At 28.4% G+C, this 26,902-nt stretch overlaps 1 protein-coding gene across 1 annotated transcript; it reads left to right on the forward strand.

Annotated features, from left to right (window-relative positions):
• The first annotated feature begins 10,660 nt into the window (after positions 1 to 10,660).
• On the forward strand, positions 10,661 to 12,652 carry LOC125847976 (gibberellin 2-beta-dioxygenase). The gene is made up of 3 exons (XM_049527747.1): positions 10,661 to 11,127; positions 11,511 to 11,862; positions 12,129 to 12,652. The coding sequence occupies exons 1-3, from the start codon at positions 10,712 to 10,714 to the stop codon at positions 12,381 to 12,383; spliced, it is 1,023 nt and encodes a 340-aa protein (XP_049383704.1). The 5' UTR covers positions 10,661 to 10,711; the 3' UTR covers positions 12,384 to 12,652.
• The last annotated feature ends 14,250 nt before the right edge of the window (positions 12,653 to 26,902 follow it).

Here is a 26,902-nt window from a genome sequence, read left to right on the forward strand (position 1 = left end):
ATTTGTCATCAAATAAAATAATTACTAAAAAAAAGATATTTTAAAACAAATTAACACAAACAAATCGAAAATGAAATATATTTTTGATGTATAAAAGAGAGAGCGCATGGCAAATAATTGTACTAAATGCTATTTATAATATGTCAAGATTCATTCTCATTTTTCTTTCAATTTTTTTTTTCACTTGTCGTTCAAATGAAACATAATTCATAAGGAAATAAAATTATTTTATGAAAAGGATATGCTGTCTTTTTCTTATAGATTCTCTCTTCCCTTTCCTAATTTGTAAACAAATAGTTTGCCTATAAACCTTAAAATTGGGGCTTATGTGACATTAATAGAAAGCTAAGGGAGTAATCCTATAAAATTGGAAGAATCTCTAGACTGGACTCAAAAGCTCCTTTAGTGTGGGGACCAAAGAAAATGTATTTGTTATTTTCGTGTCGATGTGTTAACTCTATAAGCCATACACTAAAAAACGTGCATATTTCTGATGTGCGTAGTAATGATTAGGAGGGTAGCTAAGGGAAAAAAAAATTATTAGCTTTGCAATTTGATCATTTTGATTTCTAATTCTAGATTCTTCCATTAGAGAAAATTGTTCGGATGGTAAGCATTCTTCACTTTCAATCCGAAGGTTGCGAGTTTGAGTTACCAAAGGAGCAAAAAGGGCGAGAGCTCCTAGGGAGGGTGAAAAAAAAAAAAAAACAAAAATTCTAGATTCATCCAAGAAAAATGAAAATCCAAACTTCTTTTAGAAATCGATTCATAAGTTTATACCACCTCATCCACTTTTAATTGTTATGATTTCATTTTTTAGAGTCAAACGATAAGTACTTTAACTAATATTTACGATATATTTTTTCATCATATTAATATACAAGAGCCCAAAAATATTCTCGAAACGGTCATTGTCAAATTGGTTCGCTGGCACTGCAACAACTTAAAGCTGTGATTAATATGACAATTATGTGATTGTTTTTGCAAGATCACTGAACTACTTCTCAAAGTGACTAAATTTTTCGCCTTACAGGGCGCTAGGCGACTTACAAATACGCTGTCGTTTTGTGCCTTACAAGCGCATGGGCCCCACACCTTACTCCAAGAAATTTCATGGCACCCACCTTCCGTTTAAATGTTGCCCTTTTGATTTCAATCTTATTTTTTGTTCTCCTTCTGGAAACTCCACTCAATTTTTTTGTCATTTTGGCTCCGAACTCCTAAGTGAAACATGACAACTTTAGAGGGTCACCGATGAATTAAACACTATATTCATGATTAGATACATCATGTTCAAATTACAAAAAAATAAATTAAAAAAATAACAAATATCAAATAACAATTTAAGCGAATTTAAGCATTTCCACATAGGTTATATTAACCATTATATTCATGAAAAAAACTTGAAAATAAATCTAACATCTTCTTTCCACAAAGTCACCTTACAATTCGATAGCTTTCCTTATCAAGTTATACGCTTGCAAAATTCATGTAGAAGACTTTTAAGCATATAACATGGATCACGATTGAAAACATACACGTCATGATATATAAAAAGGAAAAACTATATAATTAGACATATTTCACTACCATATATACTTAGTGACAGATTCAGGATTTCCATTAAGGGGGTTCGGAGAAAAAAGGGTAGTGCCTAAATTTGATCTTGGAATCTCAAGGTGAGTCTTGAACCTCTCAACCACTAAGTCAACGTCTAATCTTACATTTAGTAGGTTCAAAATTAATATATAAACATAAAAATTCTTTAAAATACCTTAAATATCCAACGTATTTTTTTGCCGAGGGGGTTCAAGTGAGCATCATCGGCAACCTCTAGGTCTGCCCCTATATATACTATTATTACATATATTTTCAAAATATTACGTATCTTATTATTAATTAAGAGTCTTACGTATAGATACATGTATTTTTGCTATCATATACACGAAAATAGGGAAAGAGACGAGCGGAATCAAGAAGGAAGGCGAGCGAGATTTGTATGTATCCTAAACACATGCAAATCACATTAGATACATGTATTAGAATATATCTGGAGTGATTCACATGTACCTAAGATACTAGATACATGGGAGAGTGGCGAGCGAGATGGGAGAGAGGCAAGGGAGGCGAGTGAGATTTGCTACGTATCTCATTTACATGTGAATCCACTTGGATACAATGTGTATAACACAAATTACACATAAATTTGACCCTATGTATTCGAGATATACATGTAATGTATCTAGAGGCACCAAAATCTAATAAGATACGTAATATTGCAAACTAGAGTATATCTAAGTAATTAACTCCTCAACTAATGGATTTTATGTAAGTTCCTCATATAATAAGCCATGATATATACAAAAATTCAATCATTTTTATCCGAATACGATAACAATTTTTAAAGTATAATTTACATAAATCCCATAGTGTTAGGAGCTAAGTATATTATTTCCCTACTCTTTTCCAAATTATAAAAATCCCTTAAAATTTATGAATTTTGAATACATCACTGGACTTTTGAATACATAATTGAACTTCAGGATATATCAATAGACATCCGGATCATAGGCGAGAGATGTATCCGAGAAGGGAGAGTTGTATCATAGAGGGGGATAGGACATCCAGATACATAAGTGAGGGGATGTATTCAAAGGGGAAAAATGTATCAGAAAGGGGATAGGATCTAGATACACAGGGGAGGGATGAATCCGAGAGAGAAGGAATGTATCCGAGAGGGAAGGAATGTATCCGAGAGGGGAGAGATATATCCCAGAGGGATAGGAATGTATCAGCGAGAGGAAAGTGATGTATCCGAGAGGGGATTTTTGATTTATTTATTTTTGAAATGGTATGGAATTTTAGAGATTATGATAAAAATAAAATGTGTATTTGGTAATTTTTCCATTTTTAAAACTATCAATTGTAATTAAAACTCGGAATAATTCATAAAGCATGTGTTGTTCAACACGAAGTTCCTCAAATGAAAATTCCTAAATGGGCCTAGGCAAATTAGCCCTTTAGATGGCCCAAACTTTAACAGAAGTCCAATACGAGCCCATTGCTCAATCACTTACCCCTTAACTCATAGCCGAATAGAAATGCATCTGAGCTTTTACCTATGTACTCCCACTTATGTTGAAGAAGAAAAGAAAAACGTGTAGTTACTTACCTGAATCGACTTATTTTAGGTGCTTTCAAGTCTTAACAATTTAACCCATATTTCTTTCTCTAATCCATGTTTTATTCTACCTCCCCTTTCGTTTGAGGAAGATTACTAGTGTTAGTGTATTACATATCATGATATGTATAACAACGGAGGATTATGAGACAAAAAATAAATTTACTTGATTTCAGATTGCGTACAGGCCAAGGTCATCGTTCCCTTTGATTTTCACAACCCAAATATTATTTCGAAGGTTTATAAATTTACTTTCTCTATAAAATTTTAATTTATTTTTAAAAAGTGAAATATTTTGTCAAAATATAATTTTATTTTTTAAATATATATTATTTTCAACTCAATTTCAAATGTTGCTGATTTTTCAAATATTACCCAATTCATGTCCAAAATGCTTAGTTGTGCGCCTATGAAGATTGAACTTTCCACTCACCAATAAATACTATACTCCCTATGTCCTTAATTATTTGATCACTATTTTTCCTTTTTTAGTTGTCTCTAATTACTTGTTCATTTTGACTAATCAAGAAAAGAATTTTTTTTTATCTATTATATCCTCAATTAATTACTTTGAAAAGGTTGAACTTTTTAAAAATCTTATGTTTTTTAATTTATCCACTTCATAATTAATAGGGATAAAATGATAAACTTACTATGTTAATAATTGTTTTCTTAATAGGTGTGTGAATCCAAAAGTGGACTAGTAATTAGAGACCGATGGAGTATATGAGAAAATCACTTACTTTCCCATAAAAAGCATGTTCCAGTAAAATATTTTCTTCATATTTATTGAATTAAAACACCCACTTAACGATAAATCATATTCATATCGGAAAAGGGTCAAAACTATCCTCAAACAATTTAAAATAGAGCAAATATACCCTTCATTTCATTTTGGTTCAAAAATACCCTTGCTGCATAAGAGACCACAAATACCCTCCAACTTAACAACTCCGTTAACCTCATGACGTGGCATCTGATGTGGAAAAAATAAGCCACATGGCTCAACACCTAAAGATCCACACTACTGCCACCTAAGCTACCCATGCCCATTAACCCTTTACCCATCCCACTAAATAGACCGACCCGTTCCCAATTAAAGGTTAAAGAATAGAGATTCTGGTTGCTGCAAGTGTTGATTATGGCTGCCAAAAGGAGCAGATTGCCAATCTAACTCATAATGCTGAACAACTTTCTCTTAGAAACAGCGACCCCAAAAATGGTGCAAGCGAGATCAAGAGTGAAACAGTTGAGAGAGCTGCTATTATTAAAGTCGTTGCAGCAGATGCATCTGCGTTTAGTTTTGGAGATGATGAAGACTATGAATGTGAACGGGTCGGTCCATTTAGTGGGGTGGGTAAAGGGTTAATGGACATGGGTAGCTTAGGTGGCAGTCATGTGGCTCTTTATTCCACGTAGGACGCTTACGTGTTGAACCATTTGGCTTATTTTTTCCACATCAGATGCTATGTCATGAGGTTAACGGGGCTGTTAAGTTGGAGGGTATTTGTGGTCTCTTATGTTAACGGCAAGGGTATTTTTGAGCTAAAAATGAAGCGGAGGGTATATTTGCTCTATTTCGAATAGTTTGAGGGTAATTTTGACCCTTTTCCGAATTCATATATTTTCTCGTTACTTATAGGCCGCAGTTGGTGTGCTGTCAAATGCATGCTTCAATGTAAGGGTCAGGTGGGGGTGCAAAAAGTATGAGTACTATAAATTACAAAATTATCAATTTAAAAATATATAAAAAAAAATGATTCTTTTTTAAAATTTTATTGTTGTCACATTAATTGAGACAAAGAAAATAACAACATATATTATTTGAAATGACATAAAAAAATACTACTATAAATTATAACAATTAGAAACTTAAATATTTAAAAGACATAAAAAGTTTGAATGATTCTCCAAATTCTAGAATTGATACATAAATTGGAATAGAGAAAGTAACTTATATTACTCTAAAATTACGTAAAAGATATTATAAATCACAACTTAAAATATTAAACTATCAAGATATATTTAAAAATTGATTATCGTACCTCGATATTCTATGAATATCACATAAATAATTGGGGCTTAGAAAAAACAGAAGAAGATGGAGTGGGGGAGTATTTGGTCGAGTTTCCTATTTTCCAACACTTGAGTTAGACTAGAGAGAGAGAGAAAGAGGGCATGTGCGTTGGCATTGGAAAGGTGGAAAGACAAGAGGCTAATAAAAGAATTGGCCAATGGGAGGAAGAGTGGCATGTGATGGGCTTCGGGGTTAAGCCTTTTTACCCTTATTGGTTGCATGTGAAAAATGAGGGGGGGCTTTTCTTCTTCTTCTTCTTCTTCTCATTCTAGTCTAGTAGTAGTAGTATTATAATTAATTTTCCATATTTATTGGGACTTCATACATACATTGAATTACGTACTCGTAGATTTTTGGGAACAAACAAAATAGTTTAGTCTATTTTTTTATTTATTTTTACATTTGTTAGGAAATAAAGGTGAAGTCAGAATTTTAATGGATTACGTCTTAGTTCTAGATAATCCGTCTTAGTTACTAGGTTTACTACAAGAGTTATGGTGGAGTACTGGTAAGTATTATTTTATTCTTAACTAAAGGTCTCGAATTCTAGTTCCATAGGTACGAAATCCCCCTTGTTAGAGAACGTTTTACTCCTCCCTCTAATATGAAACTTTTCAGCGTGAATCAAAATTTATTCGGACTCTACTGTATGTATTAGACACCGGATGAAAAATCAAATAACAAAAATCTACATATTTAATGATTTTTTAATAAATGCAAGGTCTAGCGATGGCAATTGTGTTCGTCTGAGCCCCTAGCTAGCTAATGATTTAGCTCCGCTTCTGATTAGTGTTTTATCTCTAATGTGAGATTTTTTTAATACAAATTCAGATTTAAACTTCAATGCAGGTATCAAACACGAGTAATGATATAAACAATAAAAAAATTATTCCCTTTGTTCCATTTTATGTGAGGTAGTTTGACTCGGCACGGAGTTTAAGAAAGAAAGGAAGACTTTTAAAATTTATGGTCCAAAATGAATGATGGAAATTTGTATGGCTGTAAATCATTTCATTAAGGATAAAATATATATTTTATAGATAAATTGTTACTTAATATAGAAATGTGTATTTTTTTATACTGATTAAAAAGGAAAATAAGTCACAAAAATTAGAACAGAGGAAATATGCCTCCAAGAACACCTGGGATTCTAGGATTTCGACACGATACCATGGATTATTTGTAAGTGACATGGAAGCAAATTAAAATATTGCAAGTTGAATTATATTTCAAAAAGTTGAGTCTTGCGCTACTTACCAATAGTACTGCCATGTCCTATATATAATCACGTGTTGCTACTGGCCTACATGTGTGGGTCAAAAGAATCTGATAATCTATATATATATATATATATTCTACTTCCATTTAGTATCAATTATACACTTATTTTCATGTGACTACCTTGCAATTGTCTACCTACGAGGAGATAATATATATATATTTCTCCAAAATTCATAGCAGCTCAGACATGATCAGATGAGATAAACTTTGGAGTCATTCAAAGATTTGTTCAAATATATACTTTCTCTCTAATGACCTAGTTTTCTTTTTAATTTGTTTAAAAAAAAATGATCTTCTTCTTTTTTTGGCAATACTTTAATTATAACTTTCTACATGAGATATTTAAAGCCACAAAATTAAAGGGCATTTTGATATATTTGACATAACTTTAATTTAGACCCACAAGATTAAAAAGTTTTCTTTCTTTTGTTAAACTCCGCTCCAAATTAAACTAGGCCATTTTTTTTTAAACAAAGGAAGTATATGTTTTCATTAACTAATGGTATAAGTTTTCACTTATCTAGACAAGGTCAGTGGGCGATCATGAAGGCTCATATATATGGTCGGATCGATGCATAAATAAACATATGAAGAAGTTAAGAATCTTATATATACAATGTAATTTTTTGACGATGTATGATCTCCTCCTAACTTTGGAAGTGTTTTTCCAGATGGATAGAGAGTTATCGTAACTTTAACAACAAGTCGATCAGTTGGAATGACATACATATATTTGTTTCTAGTCCCAGTAGTGCGAGTAAAGTACAATATTATATATATATATATATGATAATAAATATTTGAGAATTGATGTTTCATTGGCTTAATTATTACAATGCAGCATGGGGGGTGTTATCGCCCAATGTCAAGTCTTGTGGACTTTTGCCAAGCCTCAAACAAGGGACCCTTTCTTTGTTTCACGTATCATTTTTTTATATGATCGCAATGTTTCAATCAACTTATATGTATTTTGATTGATTTTTGAGATATCGAATAAATGTGTTCACCGATATTGAATATATATAGAAAAAAATCACTTAATATTTTTATCTCTACTAATTGAGAATCAAATATATCAAATACGAGATCTCATTAAAAGCATTTCTAATAAAGTCGTCCCAAGAATATTTTTACTAATTTATCCTTTTTATACACACTATTTATGTAGCTTTCCATCAATACTAAGAGTAACAATGAAAAAACTTTTTTGAAACTTTAATTTACAATATAATTTTACTTTCAAATAATTAATTTAAGGGTCAAAATGGAAAACTTTTAACTAATTCTATCTTAATTTTTGTATATTAACAAGTAATTTGAGACATATATTTTTAGAAATATCGAATTAGGAGTTCAAAAATGAAAAAATATATTATTAGTCATGAGCATATTGGGATTCAAATCCTTGATGCTTTTGTGAATCTGACTTAATACACTGAATGATTACATTAAATAAATAAAGAATCGGTTTTATTAGAGTATACTTTAAAATTGATACTAAGATTCATTTTCCAATATTGTTCTAGTGCTAGGACATTGTTCTATTGGTATGAAAGGATAACACATTGTTTTTCTAGGGATTCGTTATTGGAAACAGAGATGGGAATCAAACTATTTCAACCTTCTTCTTGAACTCAACTTAAACTTTTCATTTGAATTACTTTCGGTTGTGCAAAAATCGAATCGAAGAAAATATAATTAGATTATTGCTATTTCAGTTATTGGGTTAATATGTTTTTAGTGATTTTATTGAAAAGAATTATTGAGTTATCGATTCGATTTTGGTTTTTAGTATTGGAGAAATCGATAACCAATTAAGACTAACATAACTAGACATTACATCAGTACTCTATACTATAGTCTATAGTCTACACTTAACATTTTACAATACTTCTACTTCACATCAGAAATTTCATATTATATATGTTTTGGCTATAACATGTAGTTGTAGTCTTTGTACTACATCATTATTTTTCTTGTTTAACTATATCAAAAATATTTATAATTGATTTGCTTGTTTCACCGTATCCTGCCTGATTAATTTATTCTCAATCAACAAGATTTTTTTTTTCAAACAATAGCTTTGAACCGAAAGGGGAAAAGTGTATCTTTTCACATAGTTTATCGATCAAACCAACTATTATTATTTTAATTAATATTTATAAGTAAAAGTTAAAAAGAGTATCAGAGTTGTGAAATAAACTTGGGGCATGATTGATTTTCATTCGTTCATTTAAATTACCTTTTTATATATTCGATTAAATTGACAAGTCATATAGAAGCTCTACCCAACAAAGAATATTTTTAGTGCTATTTTAAGTTTGCGATGTTGATAAATAAATAAAGTCAGCTCTGTCCTTTTGTATCGATGACACGTCAACAAGAACATTAAGCTTTAGTATATTTTGTTTCCTACTGTACTTTTTTCATACTTCATATAATACTTTGGTATTTAGGAAGAATCTTACTTTTGAACGATTAAATTATTCGATGTATAGACATAAAATAAAAAATACATTTTTTTAACAACATATATTTGTTAACAAGTTGAAAATGACATTTGAAATTGGAGTTTGAGATTGAATATGAATAAAATTTGGAGTTAATTTTAAATTTTTGTGAGTAATATGGAATTAAAATAATTTTTTTGAAAATTAGAGTTGTAATTGGATATGAGTAAAACTTGGAGATAATTTAAACTTTTTGTGAATAATATGAAATGAAAATAATTTTTTGAAAATTTTCAAATTTCAAAAAAATTCAGAATCAACTTCTAGTTTAACTTTGAAAAAATATAATAATTTTATTATTAAATAATTTTTTGGATTAAAAAATATATAACAAAATGAAACCAACGGACACTAAAAGTAGCAATATTCTTTAATTGAATTTCTTTATAGTCACTTCTAATTCAATTTTCAAAAAATTATTATAATAATTTTATATTTAAATAATTTTTTAAGTAATTCTTTCTAAAGAATAAAATAAAAACTACCCATGATAAAACGAGCAATAAAATAGCAATATTCTTTAATTGAATTTTTTTATAGTCGGGTGTGACATAATTCAATAACCTTTTGCTTTTCTTTCTTCCATTTTCAATTTTCTTTATGGATACCACTCATATTTCACTTATAAATTCTTTAAAATATACATATATTTTTTTCTACTTCACTTTATCTATCTTACTTTTTCTTCTTAATACTTATAAAAAATCATTTAGCTTAAGATTCAAAAATAACTATCTTTGTCCAAGGAGAATCAATTAACACCCTTCTTTCGCCGAAAAAATTATAGGTCAATTTTTTAATGATTCAATGTATATGTGAAAGTCCTTTAGCACTATTTATATATTCTACTTCTTTCATATTTTACTTTAATGGAAATTCTAATTTCCACATTAAGTCAAAGTAAAATTTGTGGTCAAATTAAGACACATGTGATGAAACACAAATAAAAGTAATAGAAAAGTGATAAATAGATAATATTTTTTTTGTCTTAGTTTATATGATCACTTTTCTTTTTAGTTAGTTTAAAAAAGAATGTCATAATTCTATTTTTAGTAACAATTGAACTTTAAAATGTATATTTTAATGACTTATTTTAGACCATAGATTTTAAAAGTCTTTCTTTTTTTTTTCTTAAAAATTCGTGTCAAGTCAAACTAACTCACATAAATTGAGACAGAGAAAGTATATAGTAATTTAAAGTCCACCCTCAATAGAGAAAGTATCCAAGTAAATAATCTATATATACTCCCTCCATTTCAATTTATTTGGCATTTTTTGGATTTCGATATTCAAACAAATTTATCTTTGATCGTAGATTTTTCATATATCTTTTAAATCTTTTGAATTGTCAATTATTGTGACTTACGTTACTTTTTACGTAATTTATAAATATATAACTTTCATTTCAAAAAAATTGAAAATTCCACGCGTAAATTTCCGATCAAACTTAAATTATTTGACTCTCAAAAAAAGAAAAGTACTACATAAATTAGGACAACGAGAGTATAAACTAAGCCATATGTCATCTCCTACATAGTTTCAAATAACTCTGTTCTCATGCATTAGCTAGCCTTATTTATACTCCACCAATCCCTACCATACCATTACTCAAAATTCATCATATCCAACCAAAAATCTTCTTAGCTTTCTTCACAATCAACTATGGTTGTTTTGTCTCAACCACTTATAGAAAATTTTTCACACATTAAAACATGCAAACATAACAACACTACTAGTGATCATGTTTACACTGGTATTATTCCAGTAATAGACTTATTAGACCCTGAAGCCAACAACCTTATTATAAAAGCTTGTCAAGAATTTGGTTTCTTTAAGGTGGTGAATCATGGTGTCCCTATTGAGACAATTACCAAATTAGAAAATGAATCTATCAACTTCTTCAACTTGTCCCAAATTGAGAAAGACAAAGTTGGCCCTGCTAACCCTTTTGGCTATGGTAACAAAAGAATTGGCTCTAATGGTGATGTTGGTTGGGTTGAATATTTACTCTTCACAACTAATCCTGAACTCAATCACAACAAATCCATCACTATTCCTGGAAATTCCCTTCTCTTTTGGTAAGTACTAACAATTTTTGTTCCAATGTTATCTTCCTTTCTTCTAGTCAGAATTTTCACTAAAAAGTAAATATATGTGGATGCCAATGAAAGTTGACATTTGTCATATAATATAATTTTCTGGCCATGAGTCCCTTGCACCTCCCTTACTCCGTCAGAATTTTCACTAAAATAAATTTAAAATATAAAAAAGTAAATATACGAAAAAATCAAGATGATTTAACATGTTGCATAGATACATAAGAAAAAAAGAACCCCTTGTGCTCTTGACTTTAACACTATTGATGTCATAATGATCTGATTGTGTAAATATCTTTTAAAGTCGTCAGACAAAAGATATACTCTAATATTTTGCTATTAATTAATTGTTTTTTTTTATGCAGGGGACTTGTGAAAGAGTATATAAGTGCAGTAAGAAATATGGGATGTATGGTGCTAGAAATGATAGCAGAAGGGTTGAATATAGAACCAAAGAATATACTAAGTAGGATGCTAAGTGATGAAAAAAGTGACTCATGTTTTAGGCTAAATCACTATCCACCATGTCCAGAGTTGCTTCAAGCATTGAGTGGTAGAAATTTGATTGGTTTTGGTGAACACACAGACCCACAAGTAATATCAGTTGGAAGATCTAATAACACAAGTGGCCTCCAAATCTCTCTGAAAGATGGGACATGGATCTCAGTCCCACCTGATCCCTACTCTTTTTTCATCAATGTTGGTGACTCATTGCAGGTAATTAATTACGAAGAATTAATCTTAGTAGCTCAATTGATTGACTACGTGAATCTGGATTCCCACTTAGTAGTTCATTCCTTTTAGTTTAGAATTGTTGAAAAAATTAACTAACTAGAAAATGCATCTTATTTATATTTCTTGATTCCTTTTAGTTTGTACTTTACTACGTCAGGTTAAGTTACGTACAATAACATATACATATGTAGATAACTCGATTGTATATACGTACTAATAGTGTAACGTTTTGTGGTTGTGGATGGCAGGCAATGAGTAACGGAAGGTTTATGAGTGTGAGGCACAGAGTGGTCGCAGATAGTTTGAAAGCCAGGGTGTCAATGGTTTACTTTGGAGGGCCACCATTGAGTGAAAAGATAGCACCTTTATCATGTCTAATGGAGGATCCTAATGAGCAAATTCTCTACAATGAATTCACATGGTCTGAATACAAGATATCAGCTTATAAGACAAGGCTTGGTGATAATAGGCTGTCCCTCTTTGAAAAGAATGCTCAATCATGACAATATATTGTCAAATATAACCCAATTTAGGAAATTACTTAGGATTTTGACACCACTTGCCTTACTTGGACATGAAAAAAGAATAGGGTCGTTAATGACTCGGACCAGGTGTTTACGATCTGAACAACTCTGCTATCAAATATTTTTGTTTTGATTTGTTTTGTTTTGTTTTGTATCCTTTTTGAGGTTTATGGTTTTATGTCATCACCAACTTTTACTTCTTGTGCTTAATTTGTAACAACTATCCTTGTGATATAAATGCAATGTTATCATCATTATGTCATCACTTAGTATACTTGTTGGATAAAGTTATGGAATTTTCATTTACTTTTTTATGTGACCCCTAAATTGTGGATATTATCAGATAGGGTGGGGGTTGTAAATTTATGGTCGGATCTCATTTCTTCTGTGACCTATTACGCTAGACATTAAAAATGCACATGCTATAGTCTACAAACTAGGTGAATTGAACTCACTTTTTATATAGAAAAAATAAATACGAAAAAAAAAGGATAGGTGACGAATGAGATCATCTGATATCAACTTTTACTTAGACGATGTATTTGTATTAATATATAAATATTTAATTATGAACCTTATCAGTAAAATGAGCTATGAATTTGAAGGTACATTCAAAACACGTAATGTTAAAATTCCGACTCTAGTGACATATCTTTCTAAGTAGACCTTAGGACTGAATAATTGAAAGGAAATTTAGTTCTTGATTGTGATCCCAAATGGTCCATAACATGCTACTTCTTCTTCCACTCCTCTCTCCTTAAGTTTCTCAATAGATACTTGTCTTCTTTTTTTCTTTTAATGAAAATGACATCCATATATTATCAAATTTAATAATAGTGGTCTCTTATTAGGCATTAGAAAAGGTCACAAATAATAGTAGATAATGTATATAAGGGTAAGTCGTTTTCAACAGAGTTTGGATTGACCATCCAACTGTAGCTTAACTATCCCAATCCATGCTGTGTCTCTGACAAAACATTCTATTGCCATTCAGCAACTTGCTACTCTTGAAAGAGACTCCATCGGTTCACTTTTACTTGTTTCGTTTGATAAAAAAAATGGATATATTGCTTTTTTTCATATTTCATCCTTAACATCAACTATTTATTACTCAAATCATTTTTCAAAAGACCTAAAACTATACATCAATTGATATGGATATTGCGGTTATAAAAACTCATATTACTCATTAGTATTTCTTATGATGCGTGCAAAATTTGAAATGAACAAAAGGAATAATCATAAACACTTGGAAGTATTTTAAAACAAAGTGAAATGTTAACAACACACCTAAAGTATTTCAATTTTTAAAATTTTGATTCAAAAGATAGAGATTTCAAGAGATGATAGTATTAGGTGTGCAAATTATTAACATGAACTATCACCAAATATCTATCGAAACAAATTTCAAGTCTTTAACTGTCCGTTGTTCATTTTTTCTACTTGAACAATGATGATTTTCCAGGTAGAAAAAGAAATTTTCTTAAATAATATAGTTGGTAATCGTTTAGATAGAAAATAAACACTTGATAGTTCTAATAAAAAAAACTCAAAAAGTTAAGATACTTTTAATATGTTATTGACCCTTCATTTTTTTAAACTATAAAAATATAGTTATTATTTCCATTTCATTTTGCTTGAAATACTTCCTGTTTTATAAATCTATTCAAATATTATCATCTCAATTGTATATTAATGACATAACTTAACTCAGGGGCGGAGCTACTGTATTGGAAAGGGATTCGACTGAACCCATTGGCTTTTCTGTAGACTCTATATTTGTATAAAAAATATGAAATAAAATGTATATAGAAAATTCGTGCGAACCCACAGGCATAATGAAATGATTGGTCTAGTGGTGTTTGCACACTCAGTAAAATCGTTCGGTCCCCATTGGACGTGGGTTCGAAATTCAGTATCCATAATTTATTTTTGGGATAATTTCATACGTACGTGGGTTTATATAAAAAAAAATTTTAAAAAATCTATAAATGTAAAAAAAATGGGAAAAAAGTATTTGTGTTGTACTTTAATACAACACCTGACTATTGATTTCTAATCAGACATTCAAAAAAGTTTAACCCAATTTCTTATTGTTGATCTAATTGTTATTGTCCAAAATCTTGCCTCCGGTATGTATTCTTGTCTCCTTCTCATTTTTTTTTCTTATTTGTTTGCTTTTACATGGATTATCTATTCAAAATTTGATTTTAATCTTTGATTATAGGGTTATCCCACATATTGATAATTTATTATATTAAAATAATTATTGTTTGCTTTTCAATAACTTTTGGTGGCAGACGGGCAGTAATGGTTCAAGGTGATAGTAAAACTAGTAAAATATTTTTTTTAGATGTCAAAATATTATTGGTGAATTTAATAATTTTAACCTCACTTAGTCCAATATTGAAGATTATAATAAAAATGTTCTAAATTTGATGGTTGTTACTTTAGGTTAAGATGGTTGTTCTTTTTTAAAATTTAGAATCCAAATTCTGGCTTTGCCTCTGACTTAACTAATGTGATATTATAAGTGTTCACTAACAGGCATATTTTTTTTCCGATCAGAAAGACATGTCCCTAAAAACATGCACCAAACCGATTACTTATTTGTTTAATGTTAGGCGAACTGTGAAATCTGTGAACGTCCCTTCCGTTTGTCAATTGGATTAAAGTTTATGTGGATATATTATTTTTTTTGATAGTCTATTTGTTTTTGGAGTTATTGAAATGTGGGGCAGATTGCGTGTATAAAATAATGAGATATTCCAAATTCAAAAAGTGGACATAATCTTCTTGACATCGTTATTAAAAAATGTCATTCAATTTGTAATTGAGGGAACAAGCTATAATTCATTACTTTTATAACCTAAGCCATATATTGAATCAACTCATTTTGTGAAGACACACTTGCAATAATTGCATCTTAGTTTATGGGCATGGTTTGCCTAAAGTTAGGCAAAGTGTAACACAATTGAAAATAGGTTTCGCGAACCCCGTAACTTTTATTTCAGGCATGTTAAGAGATTTCGCAGTTCATCTGATACTGAACGAACCATCTATTTTGATGCATGTTTTTAGGGCTATACTCTATTGGTACATTGGATTTTTAAAATATACCATTTACCTGTCGGACTCGAATTCTCACAATTATTGATAGTAAGCACACTTTTATATTTATGTTCAGTATACATCCTATGAAGTTGAAAAAGTGGCATGTGAAAAAAAACTGATTGAAAAAGACATCTACAAATAAATTAAGAAGTAAAATAAACAAGGATTTATAAGTATTTATTGAATCGTAAATATGACACATTCTTCTAGATTTTAATTTTTTTTTCAACTAAGAAAATAACATGGTGTTAATATATAAGTTTAATTATTTACGACTATCTTTTTATGATGATTCTGACAATGTAATTATTTTTTTATATTAATACTATATATAACTTAAACACAAAAAAAAAACTAATTAACACACCATCGTTTTTATAAACTTATTTTTTTGACACTTTTCAAAAACATCTTTATGTAAATATCCTTGTTGTGTCTCCACTCAAAGTATAATTAGCAGATAAGTTCACATTTATGTGGTCAATATAACGTTCATTAGGTCAAACAATTTGACAAGTTGAAATCTTCAAAATTAAATTTGTTCCAAAAATCTCTTGAGTTTTGAAAAGAATATCATTTCATGGTCAGATCATTTGAATGCAATGGGTGTCAATTATAATTAAAATGACTAACTCAACAAACTGTAATCTTTAACCTGATCATATTTGTCTCCAACTTAAGAAGGCACAATTATTTATACTCTATCCATTCTAGTATCATGCTATTATTTTTTTAGTTTGTTTAAGAAAAACCAAGTACAAGAAAACAAGTAATTAGTCACAAAATAAAAAATAAATTCATGCTAATTTTATTTAATTGTAGATCCGCGACGGATTAAATGAAAATCTAACTAGCTAGGACCTATTTAGCGACAAATTAAGAATTACCAATAAATTGATCAGTTAATTCATGTTTTCTAGAGAGCAATCATTTTCTATATTAAAAAATAACTTAACTGTGAACATCTTAATTTACTTTGAATATATAGATACATATATATCATAAATATATTTAATGCCATGAATTTCAAAAGATTCTTTATTTTTAAAATATTGTATCAAATCAAATACGTTCACATAACATAAAGTGGGACTCTCTAATGCTATTAAATGATTCGAACAATACATACCAAACACTGTAATTTCATAAGTGACATTTGGAAAAAGTAATGTGTATACAAATCTTATAAATAATAATCAATATCTAAAAATTACTCTCGATGAGAGACAGCTGTATCAAATTCTAATGGTTTCAACCTGCAACAAGCAATTGACCATCTTGTCAAAGTGGCCGGTCCAATTAGCAATTGGAGTTCAAGTTGTATTGGCTAGTCAAACATTAATTTATTATTCCATTTTAATTTTTTTAGTTCAATAAGGTATATATTTTATTGAATTGAATATTGATTACGCAGGCCAAGCTCATTTTAGTAACGACATTATAAAGAAATTTCTATATAAATATAGGAAAAAAGGACAAATATACCTCCGAACTATCGTAAATGGTATGTAGATACCCTCCGTCATACTTTTGGGATATTGGTGCCCCTGCTGTCCAAGAACTAGAGCATATATACCCTTTATACTAACGGACATACATATGTCATAATCTTATGTATAGACTCGTTATTTATTAAATATTAGATCGACGGATAAGATTGCACCACGTGTCCCTATTTAGTCTTCCGTTAGAGTGAAGGGCATATATGCTCTAATTTTTGGATGACAGGGGCACCAATGTTCCAAAAGTATGACGGAGGGTATCTGCATATCATTTACGATGATTCAGAAGTATATTTGTCCTTTTTCCCATAAATATATATCTATGTTACGTTAGGGTCAATGGATGCTCAATCATCCGTCATGCCATTGAGATCCATCCTCGGTTCTAACATGTAAATGATGTTTCATTTAAAGCCTTATCCTAGTTATGTACTATGATGATTTAATTCCTGATTATATAATATTTTAATTGTAATTGACCTGTAAATGAATAGATTTCTCCTCCTATAATTGAATGTCTTTTCTGTTGCCGCGTCCATTGAAATTTGATTGAATGTGAGTTTGTTGTGTTGTCCATATAGACACGATTCACATGCAATAAAATTATCTTGTCATATATCCTTTATATAATTGGAAATTGCCCTAATTTTTACTATGCATTTGCAAATAATTGCAATTAATATATAATGCATCAACAGCTATTTGCTGGCTAACATGATAGGATCGGAGTAATAAATAAGTTCTTGTATCAAATAGTCAACTTATGCTACGATCATCAAAGGATATGGTGCAATGGATGAAGTTGTTTTTCCCTCAATTAGAGATTTCGAGTTATCTGAATCCTGAGTATGATCTTAATAGAGAGTGATATCCCTCAAATGGTATCCTACCCAGCATGAATTCAAATTAGTCGGACTCTAATAAAAATATAGAAAATTGGATTGAAAAAAAAAAAACTCGCGCGACGTGTCACGTGCTTGCCGATTTCAATATTTTTTAAGGTATGGATTTATATGCATTGGTTAGTAATTACACACTTAGTTGGTCGATAAAAGCAAGTTTCAAACTAGATCAGTACTACTCTGATACTCTCCCCTTTGTTCATTTTCACTAGAAACAGATGTTCACTTTTCACTTTTACCGACCGTTCAATTTAGAAAATAAGAAATAATTCATTATTTAACTTAATTTACTGTTAGTATAAACTATAATAATTTTTCAGCACATTAAATTCATTATTTGATTTTATTAGTAGCATTTAGCTTGAACTACTCTCTGATTTTTCTTTTTGTAGAATAAAATTTGCGTTTGCCTTTATTAGTCAAAAAGTCATCTTTTATATACACTCGTTTTTTTTATTTTCTACTTGATTAGTTAAGACTTACAATATAGTGATATCGAGGAGTTTTTAACACAATAGTTTTGAATTCGATTCTCACTATACTCTTTCTTGATCCTTTTATATAATAATTTGTTTTAATAAGTAAATAAATAAATATTGAACATATATAACTTTATTGAACTTAAATCATTGAATTTATGTTTCAATGGGATACAAACCAAATGCTGTAGCTAATCCATGCTTGAACATAGCCTTGTGCCCTTGTCTAGTAAAATATTATTTCCTTTTTGTCTCTTAATATAAGAGATCCACTAAAAAAAAAAGTAGCCAAGTCAAACTTAAAATGACTTTTAAGTCTAAAAATAAAAGGGAAAATTATATATAATATCAAACTATTAATTCAAATTAAATGTTATAACTATAGTTTGATTTAATTGTACCTCATAGCAAACTGTTGCTATTTCACCTCTCTCTTGATGAATCTCGCTCGCCACTCTCGTTCTCTCCCTCGCCTCTCTCGTTTTTTATACAAACGCATTATATAAAGCAAGAGAAAATTGTATATATACATATATTTTCGTTTTTCTCTCTTCCCTCTCCCAGATCTCGCTCTCTCACTCGCCTCTATCACTTTATACAAAAAACGCAAATTGTATAAAATGTATTTGTGTTTGTATAAAGCGAGAGAAANATATATACATATATTTTCGTTCCTCTCTCTCCCCTCTCCCAGATCTTGCTCGCCTCTCTCACTTTATACAAAGCGCAAATGTATAAAATGCGTGAAAATTGTATATATACATATATTTTCGTTCCTCTCTCCCAGATCTCGCTCGCCACTCTCCCAGATCTTGCTCGCTCACTCGCCTCTCTCACTTTATACAATTGATCTTTTTGTATATGTATACCAAATCAGATTATACAACTGCTTTCTTTTGTAAATGTATAGCGAAATATACATATTTATGTTTGCTATGGAGCGCAATTATGCAAACTTTGCTATAGCATACAACTATGAATTTTGTGTTTGTTATATGTAAAAGTTGCTCAAAATAAAAAGTAAGGGGAGACCTACCTTTGGTTTTTGACTTATTTTAAGTCATTTTTTACCTTGTCAAACACTTGTTAACTTATTTTAAGTCATTTTTGATTTATTTTAAGTTATTTATTATATTTGCCAAACACTTTCAGAAATAAAAAGCTGACTTAAAAATAGGTTTGATCGACTTTTAAGTTAGTTTTTTACTTCTGAAAATGTTTGGCAAATATAAAAAATAACTTAAAATAAGTCAAAAAGTGTTTGACAAGGTAAAAAATGACTTAAAATAAGTCAGAAACCAAAAGTAGATCTCCCGTACTTTTTATTTTTTGACTGTAAAGTCATTTTAATTTGATTTTTTATTTTTTACTTAAAAGCTATATATATACTACTCCCTCTGTCTCAATTTATATGACTTACTTTCCTTTTTAGTCAGTTCCAAAAAGAATGACACATTTCTATTTTAAGTAACAATTTAGCTATAAAATGTTTATTTTACCCTTAATGAAATTATTTACAGCCACACAAATTTCTATCATTCATTTTGGACCACAAATTTTAAAAGTCTTTCTTACTTTCTTAAATTTCGTACCGAATCAAAGTACCTCATATAAAATGGGACAGAGGGAGTATTCCTTTACCATTTGATTTAATTTAAAAGAATTTTCTATTGCATGTCACTTCTGATGTGATAGTAATTTTTGTCACACAAATAAGAACCGATCAATTTAAATATGCTTTGCTGATTGTACCCATCACATCTGTTTACTTCTCATTTTGGACTTATCAACTTTACAACAACGCCAACAATATAGCCCAATGAAAAGTTTTACACGAGGCACAAGTATGATGTGGCAGATAAAAGTTGTATGAGGTCCATTTATATTTTGCCAAGTGGATTCATTTCAGAAAAATGGTCAAACTCATCTTTCTCTCTATACCTTTTAACATTTTCTTTTTCTCTTTCTTACTTTTTTTCCTTTAGTTTTATACTTCCACTTAAATAACAGATAACATTATTTATGAAAAATATGAAATCTAAAAAATCTTGTCGGACTCATTTTATTTCTAACATTTTGATAATATTTTTTATCTCAATATTGATTATTTATATTATTAAAAATAGTTATATAAAATTATTTATTTATTTACAAAGATATAATTAATTTCAATTTTCTATTTTTATTAGAACAATTAATTATTTTTGAAAGTATAATTAAAATTTATAAATTTACCAAAAAAAATTAAGGTATAAATTAGTAAAAAGTATTATTCTATTTATGATGTCTTAAGAAATTTGTAAAAGAAAAAGTAGATTATTAATATGAAAAATAAAGAAGGTACAAATTTAATATGTTATTTTATTTTTCTCTCAACAATTTCATAATCCAAAAGCACTTCAATCCACAAATACTCTTCAATAAGTAAATATAACGGAAAGAACATAAATGATCTAGACAAACAGTTGCATAAGTTTTGATACTATTGTCGTGAAATTCAAAAACGAAAAACATCCATAAACATCAACATAAATACATATTATTTCCGTCAATTTATACGATATTTTTATTCTTAAAATTCAAGCTAGGTGAAATTTAATAAATATTGTTTATCTACTTTTCTTATACGTTTCTTAAGAAATTATAAATATAAATAATAATTTTTTAATAATTTTATTCCTTAATAGAATTTTTGCAATTTTACAAAATTTATTTTATAATTTTTTTTAAAAAAATTGTTAGGATTAAAAAAATTACTTATATCTTATTTTATAAATTAAAAAATAAATTTCAAACTACTATTTATTATAATAGAATAAATAACATAGAATAGAAAAAATAATATTAAAATAATAAACTAAAAACTTGTTTAATGCTCGTAAAATTTAAATTAAAATTCAGTACGTAAAAAAAGAAAAGAATAAACTAATAAGATCAGCAAGTAAAATTCTTAAAAGATTTGATCAACTTAATCTTAAAGAAGAAAAAAATATTAAAAAGATTAAAACACAAAATATATTGAACAAGGGGCATAAAACCAAAAAAAATGACAATGGGGACTTAAAGACGTCCCTTTATTAGCTTTGCAAATGGGTCCCATCCATGTCCATTTGTCAATCAAACAATGCCTTATACAAGTATGACATGGCATGCCTTATACATAATAAAAAATTTCATAGCCCAATGAAATATATCTCATGGTTATTTTCGAAACATCCTCGACTCAAGTGTAACAAATTTAAGTATAATAAGGAGAAAATAATGAAGAGAACATAGTGTACAATTAATAAGAAAATAGTGCAAAGTCTAAAAAAAACAGTAACATCAACAAAATAATGTGATAATCAAAACGCAATAAACATGCGAAATATGACTAGAACTACAAAGGTATAATTAGAGCTACGCAACAACCTACACAAGGCAAGACAACGCTCTACCCCTACTTACTTTCTACCCCTAATACATAACCTTAACTCTTTTTCTATCTATAATAATGTCTTCGATAATATTATGATTGGTTTATCAACATTAATTAATTCATTTTGTGGATTTCAGATAAACTTTGTGTTTACTTAACTGCCTTGGGCCTTGGCAGATTATGTTATGTTGGCACCAGGGTTAAATTTACTTCATCCATTCACACACTATTATATTCACGCATATTATTTTTTAAGAATTAAAAAAACACAATCTATTTTTTTATATATACAAAATAGAGGAAGGGTTAACTTATTTTTAATTATCATTTTCAATTTATATGGGAATTAAAATTAGACCAATTATATGAGGTCATGTATTAAGCTAGTGTTTGGTTAGAAATTTAGTTGAAACTTGAAAAATGAGTTTTTGAACTTTGTAATAAAATAATTTTTTGAAATTTGATGTTGTGTTTGAACATTTTACTTTGAAAGAAATTTGTAGTTTTGGGAGTGGACATGAAATTTCAGTAAAATCATTTTCTAGCACTTCATTTTGTTTAACGATAATTTAAAAAACACTGATCAAATTTTATGGACAATCAACTATTTTCAGTTCTTTTTTGAAAATCTTACTCCCAAAATGGCCAAACGAAAACCAAGCAANTGAAAGTTGCTCAAAATAAAAAGTAAGGGGAGACCTAATTTTGGTTTCTGACTTATTTTAAGTCATTTTTTACCTTGTCAAACACTTTTTGACTTATTTTAAGTCAGTTTTGATTTATTTTAAGTTATTTTTAATATTTGTCAAACACTTTCAGAAATAAAAAACTGACTTAAAAATAGGTTTGATTGACTTTTAAGTTAGTTTTTTACTTCTAAAAGTGTTTGACAAATATAAAAAATAACTTAAAATATGTAAAAAATGACTTAAAATAAGTCAAAAAATATTTGACAAGGTAAAAAATGACTTAAAATAAATCAGAAATCAAAAGTAGATCTCCCCTACTTTTTATTTTTTTAGTGTAAAGTCATTTTAATTTGATTTTTGGTGTTTTACTTAAAAGTTATCTTATGTTGTACTATATATTATTCCTTTACCATTTGATTTAATTTAAAAGAATTTTCTATTGCATGTCACTTCTGATGTGATAGTAATTTTTGTCACACAAATAAGAACCGATCAATTTAAATATGCTTTGCTGATTGTACCAATCACATCTGTTTACTTCTCATTTTGGACTTATCAACTTTACAACAACGCCAAACAATATAGCCCAATGAAAAATTTTACACGAGGCACAAGAATGATGTGGCAGATAAAAGTTGTATGAGGTCCATTTATATTTTGCCAAATGGATCCATTTCAGAAAAATGGTCAAACTCATCTTTCTCTCTCTACCTTTTAACATTTTCTTTTTCTCTTTCTTACTTTTTTTTCCTTTAGTTTCTTTTCTAGCAATTCTTCCAAATTTTATACTTCCACTTAATTAACTTTATTTATGAAAAATATGAAATCCAAAATATCTTGTCGGACTCATTTTATTTCTAGCATTTTGATATTATTTTTTTATCTCAATATTGATTATTTATATTATTAAAAATAGTTATATAAAATTATTTATTTATTTACAAAGATATAATTAATTTCAATTTTTCTATTTTATTATAACAATTAATTATTTTTAAAAGTATAATTAAAATTTATAAATTTACCAAAAAAAATTAAGGTATAAATTAGTAAAACTATTATTCTACTTATGATGTCTTAAGAAATTTGTAAAAGAAAAAGTAGATTATTAATATGAAAAATAAAGAAGGTACAAATTTAATATGTTATTTTATTTTTCTCTCAACAATTTCATAATCCAAAATCACTTCAATCTACAAATACTCTTCAATAAGTAAATATAACGGAAAGAACATCAATGATCTAGACAAACAATTGCATAAGTTTTGATACTATTGTCGTGAAATTCAAAAACGAAAAACATCCATAAACATCAACATAAATACATATTATTTCCCTCAATTTATACGATATTTTTATTCTTAAAATTCAAGCTAGGTGAAATTTAATAAATATTGTTTATCTACTTTTCTTATACGTTTCTTAAGAAATTATAAATATAAATAATAATTTTTTAATAATTCTATTCCTTAATAGAATTTTTGCAATTTTACAAAATTTATTTTATAATTTAAAAAAAATAATTGTTAGGATTAAAAAAATTACTTATATCTTGATTTTATAAACTAAAAAATAAATTTCAAACAACTATTTATTATAATAGAATAAATAACATAGAATAGAAAAAATAATATTAAAATAATAAACTAAAAACTTATTTAATGATCGTAAAATTAAAATTAAAATTCAGTAAGTAAAAAAAGAAAAGAATAAACTAATAAGATCAGCAAATAAAATTCTTAAATGATTTGATCAACTTAATCTTAAAGAAGAAAAAAATATTAAAAAGATTAAAACGCAAAATATATTGAACAAGGGGCATAAAATAAAAAAAATGACAATGGGGACTTAAAGACGTCCCTTTATTAGCTTTGCAAATGGGTCCCATCCATGTCCATTTGTCAATCAAACAATGCCTTATACAAGTATGACATGGCATGCCTTATACATAATAAAAAATTTCATAGCCCAATGAAATATATCTCATGGTTATTTTCGAAACATCCTCGACTCAAGTGTAACAAATTTAAGTATAATAAGGAGAAAATAATGAAGAGAACATAGTGTACAATTAATAAGAAAATAGTGCAAAGTCTAAAAAAAACAGTAACATCAACAAAATAATGTGATAATCAAAACGCAATAAACATGCGAAATATGACTAGAACTACAAAGGTATAATTAGAGCTACGCAACAACCTACACAAGGCAAGACAACGCTCTACCCCTACTTACTTTCTACCCCTAATACATAACCTTAACTCTTTTTCTATCTATAATAATGTCTTCGATAATATTATGATTGGTTTATCAACATTAATTAATTCATTTTGTGGATTTCAGATAAACTTTGTGTTTACTTAACTGCCTTGGGCCTTGGCAGATTATGTTATGTTGGCACCAGGGTTAAATTTACTTCATCCATTCACACACTATTATATTCACGCATATTATTTTTTAAGAATTAAAAAAACACAATCTATTTTTTTATATATACAAAATAGAGGAAGGGTTAACTTATTTTTAATTATCATTTTCAATTTATATGGGAATTAAAATTAGACCAATTATATGAGGTCATGTATTAAGCTAGTGTTTGGTTAGAAATTTAGTTGAAACTTGAAAAATGAGTTTTTGAACTTTGTAATAAAATAATTTTTTGAAATTTGATGTTGTGTTTGAACATTTTACTTTGAAAGAAATTTGTAGTTTTGGGAGTGGACGTGAAATTTCAGTAAAATCATTTTCTAGCACTTCATTTTGTTTAACGATTATTTAAAAAACACTGATCAAATTTTATGGACAATCAAATATTTTCAATTCTTTTTTGAAAATCTTACTCCCAAAATGGCCAAACAAAAACCAAGCAACTTCAAACTATTTTAACAAAGAATAGCCTAAAATACTCATAAACTATGAACTATGAACCTTTGGTATAATATTATCCTCATTTACCTTATGAGTATATGGACCGTTACGTTAGAAATAACAACAGATTTAAGTCAAAGCATTTTAGCTCGACAGATTGACGAAAAGCAATATTATACCAAATCTCATAATTCAGAGATATTTTAGTCTATTTTAATTTCAAAATAATATATTGTGTTTTAATCGATGTGCATTTATAGCTTATTTGGTCAAACTTCTAAGATCAACTTGTTTTAAAAAATATTTTCCAACTTTTTTTGTGGAGAAACAATTTATGTTTGGCCAATAACTTCTAAAAACATTTTAAAACAACAATTAAAGTTGGGCCAAACTTTTTAAAAGTGTTTGAAAGTGCATTTTTCTCAAGAACGCTTTTACAATATTTTTTTTAATTCTACTGGAAAAAAAGGCTTTTACTGCTCTTCAAAATATTTTTTTCTTAAAATATTGTTACTAGTATTATTATTATTATTTATTTATTTATTTATCTAACTTTTCAAAAGGTTAGCTAAACATGCTATTAACCAAAATATATAAGTTAAATTTTGTATTCAAATATTCATCTAATGAGTTGTTAAATGGTTCCTAAAGACAAAAAAAAAACACACATACCTTAAGGTCTTGTAAAATAGGCTAATAACCTAACATGTGGACCCTCTAATTGAGGAAATTGGTATCAAAGATATTAATAAGTACTCATTTTAAACCAATGAAATGCATGGATCTAATGTGTACAAACTTAATTTCTATCAACATCAAAACTTAACCACGTCCAAACATAATTATAACATCGAGTACTTTTAAAAATATTTACGCACTCGTGCATACATGATTTTACTAGTAACTAGTGGTGATATGACAATTATCTAATTATCAGTTTGTCCCAAATTCGAATAAAACATGATTGACACTTAGTGAGTTGTTTCTCACTAAAGGTGCTCTTAATTCGTATCATCAATTAATACAAGTCAAAATAATGTGCTTTTACAAAAGGATTCAATTCCTATGAGAAAATGGAGCACGGAATAAAGAATATAAGAATAATATATATTAACTATATGAATTTTCATTTAGTACAATCTTCTGTTTGTTTAGACTTCAATATGATAGTATGAGAAAGATCATGCTAATGGAGAGATAGATTCAAAAAAAGATAAAAGAACAACAGACGTCTAGAAGAGAGATTCCTTTTAATAATTACGAGCAGAAACAAAAATTGAGAATGATTTTGTTCATAAAAAAAAGATTATATATTTCAATCAACTCGTACATATTTGTTTTTTTTCATTTCTTCCCAAATTCTTAAAAATGAAACCAAAAAGGTTGTGCAGTCTTTTCTGTTCTATAATTGTTCTACGGAAATATATATTACTTTTTTCTTGTTTTCTTCACTTTAAGTCTATGTCAAATTAGGTAATGAAATTGAAAGAAAAGATATTGAAATACTCTGTCTTTTTATTATTGGC

Source organism: Solanum stenotomum, chromosome 12, assembly GCF_019186545.1.
Source record: "Solanum stenotomum isolate F172 chromosome 12, ASM1918654v1, whole genome shotgun sequence".
Classification (NCBI taxonomy): Eukaryota; Viridiplantae; Streptophyta; class Magnoliopsida; order Solanales; family Solanaceae; genus Solanum; species Solanum stenotomum.

Excerpts from the sequence above, each read along its gene's own strand:
- LOC125847976 (XM_049527747.1), top strand. The coding sequence starts at position 10,712 with ATGGTTGTTTTGTCTCAACCACTTATAGAAAATTTTTCACACATTAAA. Across the intron at positions 11,128-11,510 it reads GGAAATTCCCTTCTCTTTTG|GGGACTTGTGAAAGAGTATA; the intron begins GTAAGTACTAAC and ends TTTTTTATGCAG. Across the intron at positions 11,863-12,128 it reads ATGTTGGTGACTCATTGCAG|GCAATGAGTAACGGAAGGTT; the intron begins GTAATTAATTAC and ends TGTGGATGGCAG.